At 40.8% G+C, this 14,557-nt stretch overlaps 1 protein-coding gene across 5 annotated transcripts in view; it reads left to right on the top strand.

Moving 5' to 3' along the window:
• Positions 1–14,557, top strand: part of TCEANC2 (transcription elongation factor A N-terminal and central domain containing 2) — a 37,545-nt gene that overhangs the window by 290 nt on the left and 22,698 nt on the right. Inside the window, exons 1-3 of one of the 5 annotated variants that reach the window (XM_033435451.2) lie at positions 54–190; positions 1,168–1,311; positions 13,888–14,029. In XM_033435451.2, the coding sequence (XP_033291342.1) occupies positions 1,210–1,311; positions 13,888–14,029 (244 nt within the window). In that variant the 5' untranslated portion in view covers positions 54–190; positions 1,168–1,209. The other 4 variants (XM_004273821.4, XM_033435452.2, XM_033435453.2 and 1 more) reach the window with 4 other exon arrangements.

The following is a 14,557-nucleotide window of genomic DNA, read 5'->3' as shown; positions in this document are numbered from 1 at the left end:
CTGTCACAGCACCTCAGCTTGTTGCTGTTTTCTTCTCAGGTTTCCTCCTCCTTCCGGGACCAGCCCCTTCCCAGTCCCGCGGGCCACTGCTTCCGCCTTTGCCGTCCTCTCAGCTCCGCCCTGACCCGCCCGAAACTGCCGCCTCTCGCCCCACCTCTAGGTCTACGAACTTCTAGATTGGCGAGAGGAAGTGGGTCCAAACATCGCGAGTACTAGAGCGAAGCGACTCCTTAGCTTCGCGAGGCACGCTGGGGCATGTGGTTCTCCATAGGCGGGAGGCGCACGGTGGGTTGGGAAAGTTGGTCTCGGAGAACTACAGCCGCCCTAGGTGCGCCCGAGCCCGCCCCTTCGCGGTGTATTCTGGGGAATGTGGTTTGGTTCACACCCACCTCCTCCACCCACTGGCGTCGGTGTTCTTCCGGCTGGCTGAGCCTCTAACGAGAAACTGCAGCAGTGGAAGGAAGCGTCGTTTAGTTCTGAACCCCGAGGTCTAGGCTTGGGCCCTCAGAGGGTGCGTTCTGGAGAGGCCCAGCTGCTGACAGGGCTGCTTTTCCTGGTGGGTCTCATCTCACATGACATCGTTGTTAGGCTTCCCCTTCCTGGGCTCCTGAGTGCTGAGGGCAGAGGAAGGTGGTGGTTCCCTTTGCTCTGGGATCAGAGCAGGACAGTCGTGGTTAGGGTCCTTTGACCACGGAGTAGTTCCTGGAGATGACTGGTTGCTGAGAGGACCATGCTGAGATCTGGAGGAGGTTGTTGGTTATTGGTTACTAGGGGAACCCTTGGGGTTGTGGCTATGGTGCGGTAATTAAGACAGCTTCATTGAACCCGGGGGAACTCTAACCCTGCCACAACCAAACCTAAGTTGGAAGAGGCTTTAGAAGTCACCAGGTTCAACGCCTGGCCCAGTATTGGAAGCCCCTCTACAGTGTGCACTTCTGAAAGCTAGACACCTCCTAATTCAGGAAGTAGACCCATCATTGTATACAGTTTTCAGTTTTTAGGAAGATGTTTCTTTTTCAGGAAGAAATCTTCCTGTGAATTTCACCCAAGAGTCCTAATAATTCAGGAATGCTTCCAGAGTGTGTAGAACCCAATTGTGTCACTTTAGGGAACACACATCACAGAAGCTTTGATGACGTTTTAGAACCTGCCCTCTTTCTTGAGCAGAACACGGTGCAAACACGTGAAGGTAGTTGGAGTCCCCTAGCAATGGATAAATTCGTCCTTCGAACACCCAGAATCCAGAATAGTCCTCAGAAGAAAGCTCCTGGAGGAAAGATTTACAAGCAGGCCACGATTGAATCTCTGAAGGTGAGAGGGGATCTGGGAGTGGAGAAAATGTGCAAAGGACTGTGATAGCAGGAGGTCTGGAGGAATTCTACTATGGAAGACCTATGAATTACCTATTTCTGTGCGTCCTCCCCAGAGTGTTCCTGACCACTCCAGGTTTGTTTCCGTCATACCCTGTTTATCTATTCCTGCGCTATGTTACACTCTTCTAATTACTTTGGCTTTGTGGTATGTTTTGCTAGCTGGTAGGATAAGCCCCCTAAGTTATTCTTCTTTTGCAAAATTTTCTTGTCTATTAAATGGAATGTTAAAGTACCAAATATGATTTTGTGTTCCCTGTACAAACTCAGTAAGATTGGGTGATGATACCATACCCTCATATCCTATTGACCAGAACCGTATCACGTGGCCTTTACAGCGACAGCTGAGATTGGAAGAGAGACTGTTAAAATAGACTCTTTGCAACCTCAAACTGTCTGATTTCTGTTAACAAGGAAGAAGCAAGGAATAGATACAGGATAGACAACCAACACTGAATCAATGGATATAAATACCCAATTAGTGGTAATTATTACTTCACTAAAAACAAACAAAAAACCGTTTGTAATTAGTTCCCTTTGTCTTCTTGAACCTCCCCTCCTACATTACTGACTTTTTCTTTTCGGTTCCCTTTATTGCTTCCTATTTTCTCAACTAGACTACTAATGTTTGTGCTCCCCAGAGCTTTGTCACATTTTATGTGTTTGGCCAGGGTGATCTTATTCATCTTAAGGCTTCCCATGCTGCTGACTGCCAAACTTGCACCTCTAGACTAGATCTCTGAAGGTGAGAGTGAGATCTGGGGCTAGAGAAAATGTACAAAGGACTGTGATAACAAGGTGGCCTCCTGAGTACTTGACTGATATACTCAGTTGGATTTCTCTTCTAGATGTGCCACAGGCTTACCAGACCCAGATTAGAAAGCAGTAAAGGGGAGGATAAACAAAAGCCCTGGGTTCTAGGCCCTACTGTGCAGCTGTGTGATCTTTAGTAAGTCATTTCCTTCTCTGGGATCTCACTTTGTCCTCATCTAGAAAATGTAGTGTTTGACCTATAGCAGTGTTTCTTCAAAGGAACACTGTTGTCCTTTGAGGCAAGATAATTGTTCATCATTTGGAACTGTCCTGTGAGTTGCACAAAATTTAACATCCCTGGCACTCAGACAGTAAATGTCAGTAGCAATGTCCCATTGTGATGACCAAAAATGCCCTACATATTTACAAGTACCCCTTGGTTGAGACCTACTGAGCTCTAGATGGTCTTTAAAATCTCTCCTAGTTTTGCAGTTTTGTGACTTCCTGGAACACATTCAAGGTTTTCAACTGTTTGTCAGGGTATCCATGGATAACTGTACACAGTAGTGATTCTCAGTGAGGGATGGTGGTGGGCAGGATTGTGATATCAGACTGTCTGGAAGAAAAAGAGGATGGTAGTAATTGAACTACATGTACACTCACATACAAATACCCAGATTCTAATATACCTTCACCTGACCCTTCTGCCCTTTGTGTCCCCACGTGGGCCCCAGTTGAGAATCACTGTGTGTGATGATGAGAATGAGCCAAGTGAAGATTATGGAATTAGAATAAACAATAGGCATATGGAATAACATTCTCTTTAAATGCAATAGTTTTTCTTCCAAACCTGTTTTTTATTCTCCTGTATTTATTTTATATCCATATACCAAGAAACTGGAACTAGAAACTTAGAAACGATCCTTAATTCTTCTCTCTTATATCTAGTTTTCAATTCTGTCTCCTAAAAATCCTTTTTGCCCTTAACATCTCCCACTTTAAATTCAAAATCTTGTTGAGGGCTTCCCTGGTGGCGCAGTGGTTAAGAATGCGCCTGCCAATGCAGGGGACATGGGTCCGAGCCCTGGTCCGGGAAGGTCCTGCATGTCGCGGAGCAACTAAGCCTGTGCGCCACAACTACTGAGCCTGCGCTCTAGAGCCTGCGGGCCACAACTACTGAAGCCCGCACACTTAGAGCCTGTGCTCTGCAACAAGAGAAGCCACAGCAATGAGCAGCCCACGCACCGCAACCAAGAGTAGCCCCCGCTTGCCTCAACTAGAGGAAGCCCTTGTGCAGCAACAAAGACCCAACTCAGCCAAAAATAAATAAATAAGTAAATTTATTTAAAAAAAAAATCTTGTTGAATTTAGACCAGTGCCATGGTCTGTTAACTTGTCTCTGTGCCCTTGGCATCCCCTGTCATTCCAGCCTCCACACTTACGCCAGAGAAATAAGTCTTTAAAAAAAAAAAGAAAATCTACTCAGGTCACCTCCCTGCCTGAGGAAACCACTTCCCTTAGTGGTTTCAAATTACCTTTTGATAAAGACATTTCTTTACGTGGTACCCAAGGCCCTCTTGTGACCTGGTACCTGCTTGCCCTGCTGCTCTTCTTATTTACATTCCATGCAGTGTCAACCACTCACAATTTCCCAAAGATGTTGTGTTCTGTCATACCTCTGTACCTTTGCTTATGCTGTCCTGTCTGCCTTGAACGGCTTTTTTCTCTTGTCTTGGAGGCAATATAGTATAGTAATTAAGAACACAGACTCGAGCCAAACTACCTGTGTTAAAATCCTGGCTCTGCCACTTAAACTACCTGTGTGACCTTGGACAAGTTAACCTCTCTGTGTCTTTCCTCATCTATAAAATGGGATTAATAATAATATCTATTTTATAAGGTAGTTATGAAGTTTGAGTGAGTCGATGTATGTAAAGTGCTTGGAACAGAGCCTGGCACATACTAAATACTATGTAAGTGTTTGCTGTTATCAGCTACTTTATGAAATCCTTTGTTCGCATGACCTAGTCAAGAGTTTCCTCTGCTATAAGGTCTTTCCTAACCACCCTCTGTCCCCCAGATACAGAGCCAATCTAATCTCTCCCTTCTCTAAGCCATCCCTATATCTTAACATGCCTCTACCATCGCACTTACTTGTGCTATATAATAAGTGTTTCTTTACATGCCTGTGTCCCGCTACACTCTCAGCTTCTTGAAAGACTATGTCTTATTGGTTTTGTGGCCCCAGTAGCTGGCATGGGGCTTGGCATATAGAAGACCATGGTGCATTTTTCTGAATGACGAAATGGTTAGTTTTTGGTTTTTGGTTTTTGGCTGCACCCTGCGGCATGCTGAATGACCAAATGAATTAAACTCTAAAAGCCTTGGCATGGCATGTGAGACCCTTTCTATTGTTCTGTCTGAGGTGCCATCTCACCTCATCTCTTATAGCTCCCCGTTCACGGGAATGCATTCCAGCCACACCCCATTTCCTGCTCTTCTCTATCTAAGCTATTCTCTTTCATGTCTCCAGGGCTTTGACTTGATGTTGGTCCCCTTTCCTGCATCTTTTACAGAGTGAATTCCTACCCATTTGTCATCCCGCTCAAGTGAATCTTAGATTGTTTCATGAGTACAGGGACCTTGGGCATTTCATTTACCTCTCCATCCTTGGACCTGTCACAGTGCTTGGCACATACTAAGTGGTCAATAAATATTTGTTAAATAAGTGAATGATGAAATGCTTCCTGGGTCCTTTGTGGGGAATTAATCTTTCCCTCTTCGATACTCTCTTGGCACTTGGTTCAAATATCTGTTGTAGCACTTACCTTACTGTATTGTAATTATCTGATTACCTGTAGTTTCCCCAATCTATTATGAACTGTTAGGACTGGGACTGCAGTCTCTTATGTTCTGATTCTGCTTGAAGACCTAACACAGTGCCTGCTACATTGTATGTAAAAATTTTTTGAATAAACAATAATCATTATTTGGGGATGCCCTTGCTGGATCTGGATAGTAAGCTACTCCACCAATGTTACTGTGAAACAACTTTATGCTCAGTACTGTGCTAGGTACTTTAGGGAACATAAGAAAAATTTAAGATAAAAGTATGAGCCTTAAAATAAAAAGAACCCACCTGCCAATACAGGGGACATGGGTTCGAGCCCTGGTCCGGGAAGATCCCACATGCCGCGGAGCAACTAAGCCCGTGCACCACAACTACTGAAGCCTGCACGCTCTAGGGCCTGCGAGCCACAACTCCCGAGCCTGTGTGCTGCAACTGCTGAAGCCTGCGTGCCTAGAGCCAGTGCTCCGCAACAAGAGAAGCCACTGCAATGAGAAGCCTGCGTACCGCGATAAAGAGTAGCCCCCACTTGCTGCAACTAGAGAAAGCCCACATGCAGCAACAAACACCCAACGCAGACCAAAAAAAGAGTTAAGAGAGGAAAGAGCTCAGCATCTGTTTTAGTGGTCAGAGCACCTTAAAGAGATGGAAAGATTTGGCTAGGTAGAGGGAAGTAGCGACATATAACCATTCAGTAAGTGGTACTTGCTGTTCTCTTTCGTTTATGCATGCACACATGCTTACTTTCCTGTGTATACAATGGCAAATTAAAAACAAGTTGAGTTAAATATGAATTCTAGAGAGTTAACTAGGTCCACGTTCTGCCAAGTGACTATTCTCACACACCACTATCATGTTTTAATGACAAGAATCTGCTGAATATTCAAGCCTCAATTTCCTCATCAGTAACATCAGAAATAATATTTAACCTGCAGGGTTGTTATGAGGGCTAAATAAATAAATGCATATTGAAAGGGCTAAGCATTGTGCCTGGCACACAATAAAAGCTAATAAATAGTTCCCTCTTTTCTTGTATGGAAAAAAAGAGGCTGTGTAGTAAAACTAGAGCTGAGAATGATGATGATGATGATAGTAATAATGATTCCTGCTTACATTTATTGAGCCCATTTCTGTGGGCCAGGCATTGTGCTAAGTGCTTTACCTATATTAACTCTTTAACTTCTAATAATAGCTCTGTGAAATGGATGGTTTTATCATTTATATTTTACAGATGAAGAATCTAAGGCACAGAGAGATTAAGTAGCTTGTCCAAAGTTATGAAGCTTTCAGTGGCAGAACTGGGATTTGAACTAGAAAATCTGGTTCCACAGTCTGTGAACTAAAGAAAAGTGGAGGTTTCTGAATGCCAGCAGAGGAGGTATAAAAATCTTGGAATATTAGGACCATTGTACTTCTGTTATCAGCATATTACAAGTAATTTTGCCATAGCCTTATCACATTCAATAAAAGTGACACTCAATAAGCTCATGTGGTGTACATTTGAATAGTAAAGGTTAATTTGGTTAATCTCTTCTTTCTCCCTAAGGGAAAGTGATTTCTTCTGTTGGTTGCACTAGGAGATTTTTTTAAATGCAAAGATTCTGAAAAGATGCTAATTATTTTAGGTTCTGCACTTAAGAATGCTTTATAAATCTTTATACTCCCTTTGTAGGATTGACTAGCCAATATGTTGTCCCCTGCCCCCACCAGTGGAATGGTGCCCATTTTATTGCTTATGAGCGAAGCATTTTCCTTAATTGGTTTTACCAAACCTGATATTCCAGCTATCCACAACTGTTAAGACCAGATGGTATTTTGGAGAGCACCTTTTCTTTCTGGCAGTAACCATTCCACTACTCATTATAGCTTCCCCATTCATATTTTATTTCCACTTCCCTTTTTCCTCTAAATAATTCAGATAAGAACTTGCAGTATCCATTTTGGGGCCCATATGTGGACAAAAATAGGGAAACATTCTTTGTATGTATATGGAATTCTCTGGAACGGGCTGCTATATTTTTCTATTTTTGCCCTAATATTTCAGATCTGAAGACTGTACTGTACTTAGTCCTTGAGGGTAGATATAACTTTGTTCAATTACATCTACTGCACACTGGGGATAGAGAGACAAGTAAGAAATTGTTCTGGCCCTCAAGTTGTTCATAGTCTAATGGAGAAGACAGCCTTGTAGATAACTATTTGCAGAAAGTACAGATGGGGCAATTGAAGCCTGTGCAGATTACAAACTCAAAAGGGAGTTTGGTCAGATGCGGTTGGAGAGAGGCAAGCAAGGCTTCATACAGGAGGTGATTCTTGAAGAGTCTTTCAAAATAAGTAGGTGTTATCATGTGGTTCAGGCAGAGAAAGAGCATCCCAGGCAGAGGATGTGAAATACTGTGGTTGTTTAGGCAGCTTCAAATAATTTGATGTATGTTGAGCCAACGGTGAGGCTGAAAAGGATTTCAGGAGCCAAGTCATGTTTGTTAAGACCTTTTATGCCATACTAAAGAGCTTAGGCTTCTGTAGTTCCATATGCTGGAATGATCGGATATGAAAACCCCAACCTCATTCCAGCCATGTAGAAATGCTCAATAAAAAGTCTCCTGTACAGGGACTTCCCTGGCAGTCCAGCAGTTAAGAGTCTGCTCTTCCACTACAGAGGGCGTGGGTTCCATCCTTCGTCGGGGAACTAAGATCCTGCATGCCGCATGGTGCAGCCAAAAACGAAAAAAAAAGTCTCCAATACAGAACTGAGCTTGAAAAGAAGAAAGAGAAACACTCAGGTGCCAGGAAGAAAGAGGAAATCCAAACCCAGAGCTGGAGATAACAGGCATACCTTGGAGATATTGTGGGTTCCGTTCTAGACCACTGCAATTATGCGATTTTTTTTTGGTTCCCAATGTATATAAAAGCTACGTTTCTGCTATACTGTAATCTGTTAAGTGTACAATAGCATTATGTCTAAAAAAATGTACATACCTTAATTTAAAAATTGCTAAATAATTATTGCTAAATAATGCTATCATCTGAGCCTTCAGCGAGTTGGAATCTTTTTGCTGGTGGAGGCCTTGCCTCGATGTTGATGGCTGCTGACTGATGAGGGTGGTGGTTGCTGAAGGTAGGGGTGGCTGTGACATTTTCTTAAAATACGACAATGAAGTTTGCCATCAATTGACCCTCCTTTCATGAATGATTTCTCTGTAGCATGCAGTGCTGTTTGATAGCATTTTACTCACAGTAGAACTTCTTTCAAAATTGAAGTCAATCCTACCAAACCCTGCTGCTGCTTTATCAACTAAGTTTATGTAATCCTTCATTGTCATTTCAACAATCTTCACGGCATCTTCACCAGCAGTAGATTCCATCTCAAGAAACCTCTTTCTCTGCTCATCCATAAGAAGTAACTCGTTATCTATTAAAGTTTAATCATGAGATTGCAGCAATTCAGTCATATCCTTAGGCTCCACTGCTAATTCTAGTTCTCTTGCACGTTCCACCACATCTACTGTTAATTCCTCCACTGAAGTCTAGAACCCCTCAAAGTCATCCATGAGGTTTGGAATTAGCTTCTTACAAACTTCAGTTAATGTTGATATTTTGACTTCTAGTGAATCATGAATGTTCTTAATTGCATCTAGAACGGTGAATTCTTTCCAGAAGATTTTCAATTTACTTTTCCATCAGAGGACTCAACTATCTATGGCAGCTATAGCCTTACGAAATGTATTTCTAATCTATTTCTAGATATGTGTATCCTAGAAATGTGTTTCTAGGACTTGAGAGTCAAAATTACTCCTTGCAGCAGAATGGATGTTGTGTTAACAGGCATGAAAACAACATTAATCTCGTTGTACATCTCCATCAGAGCTCTTGAGTGACCAGGTGTATTGTCAATGAGCAGTGATATTTCGAAAGGAATCTTTTTTCGAAGTAATAGGTCTCGACAGGGGGCTTAAAATATTCAGTAAATCATGTTGTAAACAAATTTGCTGTCATCTAGGCTTTGTTGTTACATTTATAGAGCCCAGTCAGAGTAGATTTCACATAACTGTTAAGGGCCCTAGGATTTTCAAAATGGCAAATGAGCATTGGCTTGTACTTCAAGTCACCAGCTGCATTAGCTCCTAACAAGATCGTCAGCCAGTCCTTTGAAGCTTTGAAGCCAGGCATTGATTTCTCTCTAGCTATGCAAGTCCGAGGTGTCATCTTCTTCCAATATGAGGCTGTTTTGTCTACATTGAAAATCTGTTGTTTAGTGTAGCCACCTTCATTGATTATCTTAGATGGATCTTCTGGATTACTTGCTACAGCTTTTACTTAGGCACTTGCTGCTTCCTTGTACTTGTATGTTATAGAGACGGCTTCTTCCCCTAAACCTTATGAACCAACCTCTGCTAGCTTTAAACTTTTCTTCTGCAGTTTCCTCACCTCTCTCAGCCTTCATAGAATTGAAGAGAGTTAGGGCCTTGCTCTAGATTAGGCTTTGGCTTAAGGGAATGTTGTAGTTAGTTTTTTTGGTTTTTTATGATTCTGATTTCTCTCCTTTCTTAACTTATCAATTATACTTCTTTATTTTTTTTGAATTTTATTTTATTTATCTTTTATACAGCAGGTTCTTATTAGTTATCCATTTTATACATATTAGTGTATATATGTCAATCCCAATCTCCCAATTCATCACACCATCACCCCCCCTCCCCGGGAATGTAGTTAGTTTGATCTGTGCAGACCACTAAAACATTCTCATATAAGCAATAAGGCTGTTTTACTTTCTTATCATTTGTGTGTTCACTGGAGTAGCACTTTTAATTTCCTTCAGGAACTTTTCCTTTGCATTTATGACTTGGCTAACTATTTGATGCAAGATGCCTAGCTTTTGGCCTGTCTCGGCTTTCAACATGCCTTCCTCACTAAGCTTAATCATTTCTAGCTTTTGATTTAAAGTGAGAGACATGTTTCTCTTCCTTTCACTTAAACATTTAGAGGCCATTGTAGGGCTATTAATTGACTTAATTTCAATATTGTTGTGTCTCAGGGAACAAGGAGGCCCAAGGAGAGGGAGAGAGATGGGGAAATGGCTGGTTGGTGTAACAGTCAGAATATTTATCAGTTAAGTTTGCTGTCTTGTATGGGCATGGTTTGTGGCACCCCAAAACAATTACAATAGTAACATCAAAGGTCACTGATCACAGATCATAACAAATATAATAATAATGGAAAAAGTTTGAAATGTTGCAGGAATTACCAAAATGTGACACAGAGACACAAAGTGAGCAAATGCTGTTGGAAAAACAGCATCTGTAGACTTGCTCGTTGCAGGGTTGCCACAAACCTTCAATTTGTTAAAAAAAAAAAATGCAGTATCTGCAAAGTACAATAAAGTGAAGTGCAATAAAACAGGGTATGCTTGTATATAGTTCCATGCAAACCAGGTACAGAGTTTAGGGGCTGGGGTTTTAGGGCCAGTATGGGGACAGCAGATAAGGCTTCAGGCCACATGAAGCTGGGAGTCAACACAGGGCTACTATGCTTTTGAAAAATGAACTAGAAAAATTCCATCCACCAGTCCAAGGAATCAGCATGAAGATTGTATCATCTCAGGGTTTGAGTTCAAAAAGAGTTGACCATAATAAATTAGAACCTCACACTTATTACTATGTGTGTATATATATTTTTAACTTCGTGCTATCTGCAAAGCTGAAAAATTAACATGAAAACTGGCCCAGAACCAGGGAAATCCAAAGGCCTTGGCAAAGGCAAAGGTGAGATTTCCCTGTTAAGACACTTCACAACCTAGAGTACACAGGACTCCTGTGGAAAACAGTCTCCATTAAAGATGAATTCATGGTCAAAAATTACAAAACTCTACAATAAAATAAATTACCAGGAGGGAGGATGAGCAGGCAGATGTAAATAATAGAATTTCTACTCCAAGAAGCGGAGATAACAGTCTGAAAGAGACCTTAAATATGTTTAAAATGTTCACAGGATAATGAAAGTAATAGAAATGATAAGAATAGGATAGTATGAAAAGAAAACAGGCAGATTTAGAGAAAAAAACAATTTGTCCAATGAAAAAGCATATTTGTTGACAAAGAAACACATTGAACAGGTTAAAAGTAGGTAAGTCATAGCTATGGAGAGAAATGCTGAATTGAAAGCTAGATCTGAGGAAATCACTTGGAATGCATCCCACAGAAATAGAAATATGACAAGTTAAGAGACTTGAAGGACAGGCAGAGACCATGTATATTTCTAATAAGCGTTTCAGAAGGTAGAGACTTGTGAGGAGGATACTGGTATAGATTTCATTGAGTATCTTAAAACTTGTAAGGGCAAACACTAAAATGATAGAAATAGAATGTATAACTTCCAAGCCATAAAAGAAAAAACAAGATTAAAGAAAACTCAGGCTGTTAAATAAAAGATAAGAAAAGAAGAAAAAAGCAAAGAGAAAGTATGTCCAGTGTATCAGTAATCATAATAAATGCAAGTGGATTAAACATGCCTATTAAAAGATAGAAACTCTCAGATTGGATAGGGGAGGAGGAGCAAAGTAAAGCAGCCATAGGCTATTAAAGCATAATGACCCAGAAAAAAGTTGAAAGTAAAGGATGGAAGACATATGAGTGTATAATAGGCAGGAGTTCATTGAAGCAATGTTTATAACAGGGAAAATGTGAGGGGGGAAAAAGTCCCTAAATATCCATTAGGGGACTAGATTTTAAAATTCTAAGACATTGTGTATAAAAATAATGGAATAATAGTCAATACTATTGAAATAGGTCAACTGGGTTTATGCGTATCAGTATGGATAAATCAAGAAATTAGACTGAGTGAAAAAAGCATGCTGCAGAATATTATATTTACACCTTCTTCCTACTGCGGATATCCCTTACCTGGCTTCATCGATTTATTTGTCATACCATTTAACACGAATACTATTTTATATTGTAACAGATCATAAAAAAGGGCTCTGTCTCAATTTTCGCTAGGGCTCCTAAAGGCTGAGAACAAAGGAATAGCTATAAAATGGTGTTCCCAAATGTTATCCTAGACCATCTATACAGAACTTGTGAAGGCAGATAATGAAGACCAGTTTTGGAATCCTGAACCTATCACCTACCGTAGGCAATAAAGAAAGTTGAAGGTAAAAAAAAAAAGAAGGTTGAAGGTAAAGAAAGAGAGGAGATAGAATTCCTTTGGATAAAGTGGGAGGGCTACGGTATTTTCACTTGGAGAACGTGACCTCAGTTCCTGGAGTTGGTGGACACAGAGACCAGACCTGTGCCTGGGAAAGTCTAAAAACAGGGTGGCAACTGATGCCACAAGAAGGAGAAGTGGCTGCTGTGGGAAAGCTGTTATGCACAGAGTTTTTCAGGGCAAAGATGTGGGCATAGTGGAGAAAATGCTAACTGGCCTGGAGTTGAATTAAAGGAGCTCAGTTCACAAGGATCCTTGGAAGGGCAGTGGGACCCCTACAGAGAGAGTGGGTGAAGCAGTTGCCAGAAACTGGAGACTTAGGGTGGACCTGTAAGCCGCTGGCTGGAAGAGGCCTTGCTAGTGTTGTGGGGACTGCAGGTGAGATCTCAACCATGGGAGCTCTCCGCGGAACCACAAAAACATCTGAATATCTGCCAAGTCTAGAGAGCACTGAAACCTGATGAGCGTAGCATCACAACCAAAAATAAGGCTTCTGCTTTCCCTTACTGCTGCTTTTTTTCCCAGTTTCGAACCTGGAAGGGCCAAAGACCAAAGCAAACAAGCAGATGGGGGAGGAGGAGAAGCAGAGGTGGGGAAATAGAGAAGTCCCCAGACATCCCCTTCTCCCACCACGGGCAGCTAGGCTAGACCCCAGCCAGGGAGGGAGTTGAGACTTTTTGGGTTGCTTTTTATTGAACTATCACGTGCATGTAGAAAAGTAGACAAATATGTACGTCTTAACAGATTTTCACAGAGAGAACACACCTGTGTCACCAGTATCCAGATCGAGAAACAGGACATTTATCAGAGGCCCCTGTGCCCCTTCCCAGTCCCTACCCGGGCCCACCTCCCCAGGGTAATATTGATAAAAGCAAGAAAAAATTTTTTTGTGTGCAATTATAAAAGCGACTTTATTTTTTTGTCTCCCTGTTTACTTAAAAAAAAAATTCTTAGTTGAAATAATTTCAAAACTACAGAAAAGTTGCAACACAGTACAAAGACCTTCCTCATCCCTTTCACCCAGATTCCTTAATTGTTAATATTTTACACTTAATGGTAAGATTCGTGTCAACTTTAAGATAGTGGTTTCTTCTAGAAACGGAAGGAAGGGAATGAAGGGCGAAGGGTGTAAGGAGACTTGAACTTTACAGTGTTTTATTATTTTATGTGTAATGACAAAATGTTAACTTTTTTTCATTATAAATAGTGAGTTATTCTCTACCTTTTTATGTGTTTAAAGTTTTAAAAAATTCTTCAAACGAGAGGGTTTGAGTTTTACCATCTAGGAGGTAGGGAGCTGTTGAAGTGTGCTTTTTATTGTTGAAATAAATATGTCTTTATGACTTCTCTGCTCTCTGTCCTTGCCTATGAATTAAGATACTTAAGTGAGCTATAAGGTTGATTCACCTCAGCATCGTTTTTCTTTTCTTCCCCTCCTTACTGCCTCTCAGTGCTAAGTGCCCAGTGGTGTCTGACATGGTAAGATTAAAACTTGCACTTTTCCTAATAGATGTAACCCTCTTCCTGATTTGCAGTAAGCAGGAGCTGCTTTTAAGCAATTACCCATCATTTGGGGCCATCACATATATTGTGCTTTGGTTCAGGTCATAATCAATAATTCATATGTCAATAGGAGCCCCATTAGCTCAGGTGAAGGCAGATGTCTTTCTAATGAAAATGTTCCATTTTCCAAATGACTTTTCTTTTTCTCAGAGAGTTGTGGTTATAGAAGACATAAAAAGATGGAAAACTATGTTGGAGCTTCCTGATCAAACCAAAGAGAATCTAGTTGAAGCCTTACGAGAATTAAAGAAGAAAATACCCTCCAAGGAAGTGTTAAAATCAACAAGGATAGGTATGTTCCTTCCGAATTTTATAAGTGCTTATATTTTATCTCCTTCTTTCTCCTTTCCTCCCTCCCTCAGACATTATCTATCATATCAGTGCTTCTCAAACTATCTGTGGTAAGAGATCATTGTTTAAAAAATTCTCCATTGGTTACAGACTAATACTTTTAAAATATAATAAAAATTACCAGAAAAATGAAATTAAAATATACAAAATGTAAGCCCTACTTTTTAAAAAAATTATAACAATTTTTATAGAAGTAGAAGTACTTTGTAGAACAAAGTAGAAGTACTTTGTCAAAGTTTTAAATGCTTGCTTCAGTTTCTGTACTTACTGCATGAACTTGTAACTAGCATGATCTGTGGATAACGTTTTGAGTGTGCTTGATGCTTGGGTGTGCAAAAATGAAGAAGACATGATTTGTGACCTCAAGGAACTTAGGGTTTGGTGGAGAAACAAGCAGGTAGACAAATGGGAGTAGTAAAATAATATAGGTTAAAAATAAAAGCATATAAATACTGTCCATGGTACCTTT

Source organism: Orcinus orca, chromosome 1 (genome assembly GCF_937001465.1).
Source record: "Orcinus orca chromosome 1, mOrcOrc1.1, whole genome shotgun sequence".
NCBI classification, from domain to species: Eukaryota; Metazoa; Chordata; class Mammalia; order Artiodactyla; family Delphinidae; genus Orcinus; species Orcinus orca.
Note: the sequence above shows the minus strand (reverse complement) of the source record. Positions and strands in the feature narration are given on the sequence as shown.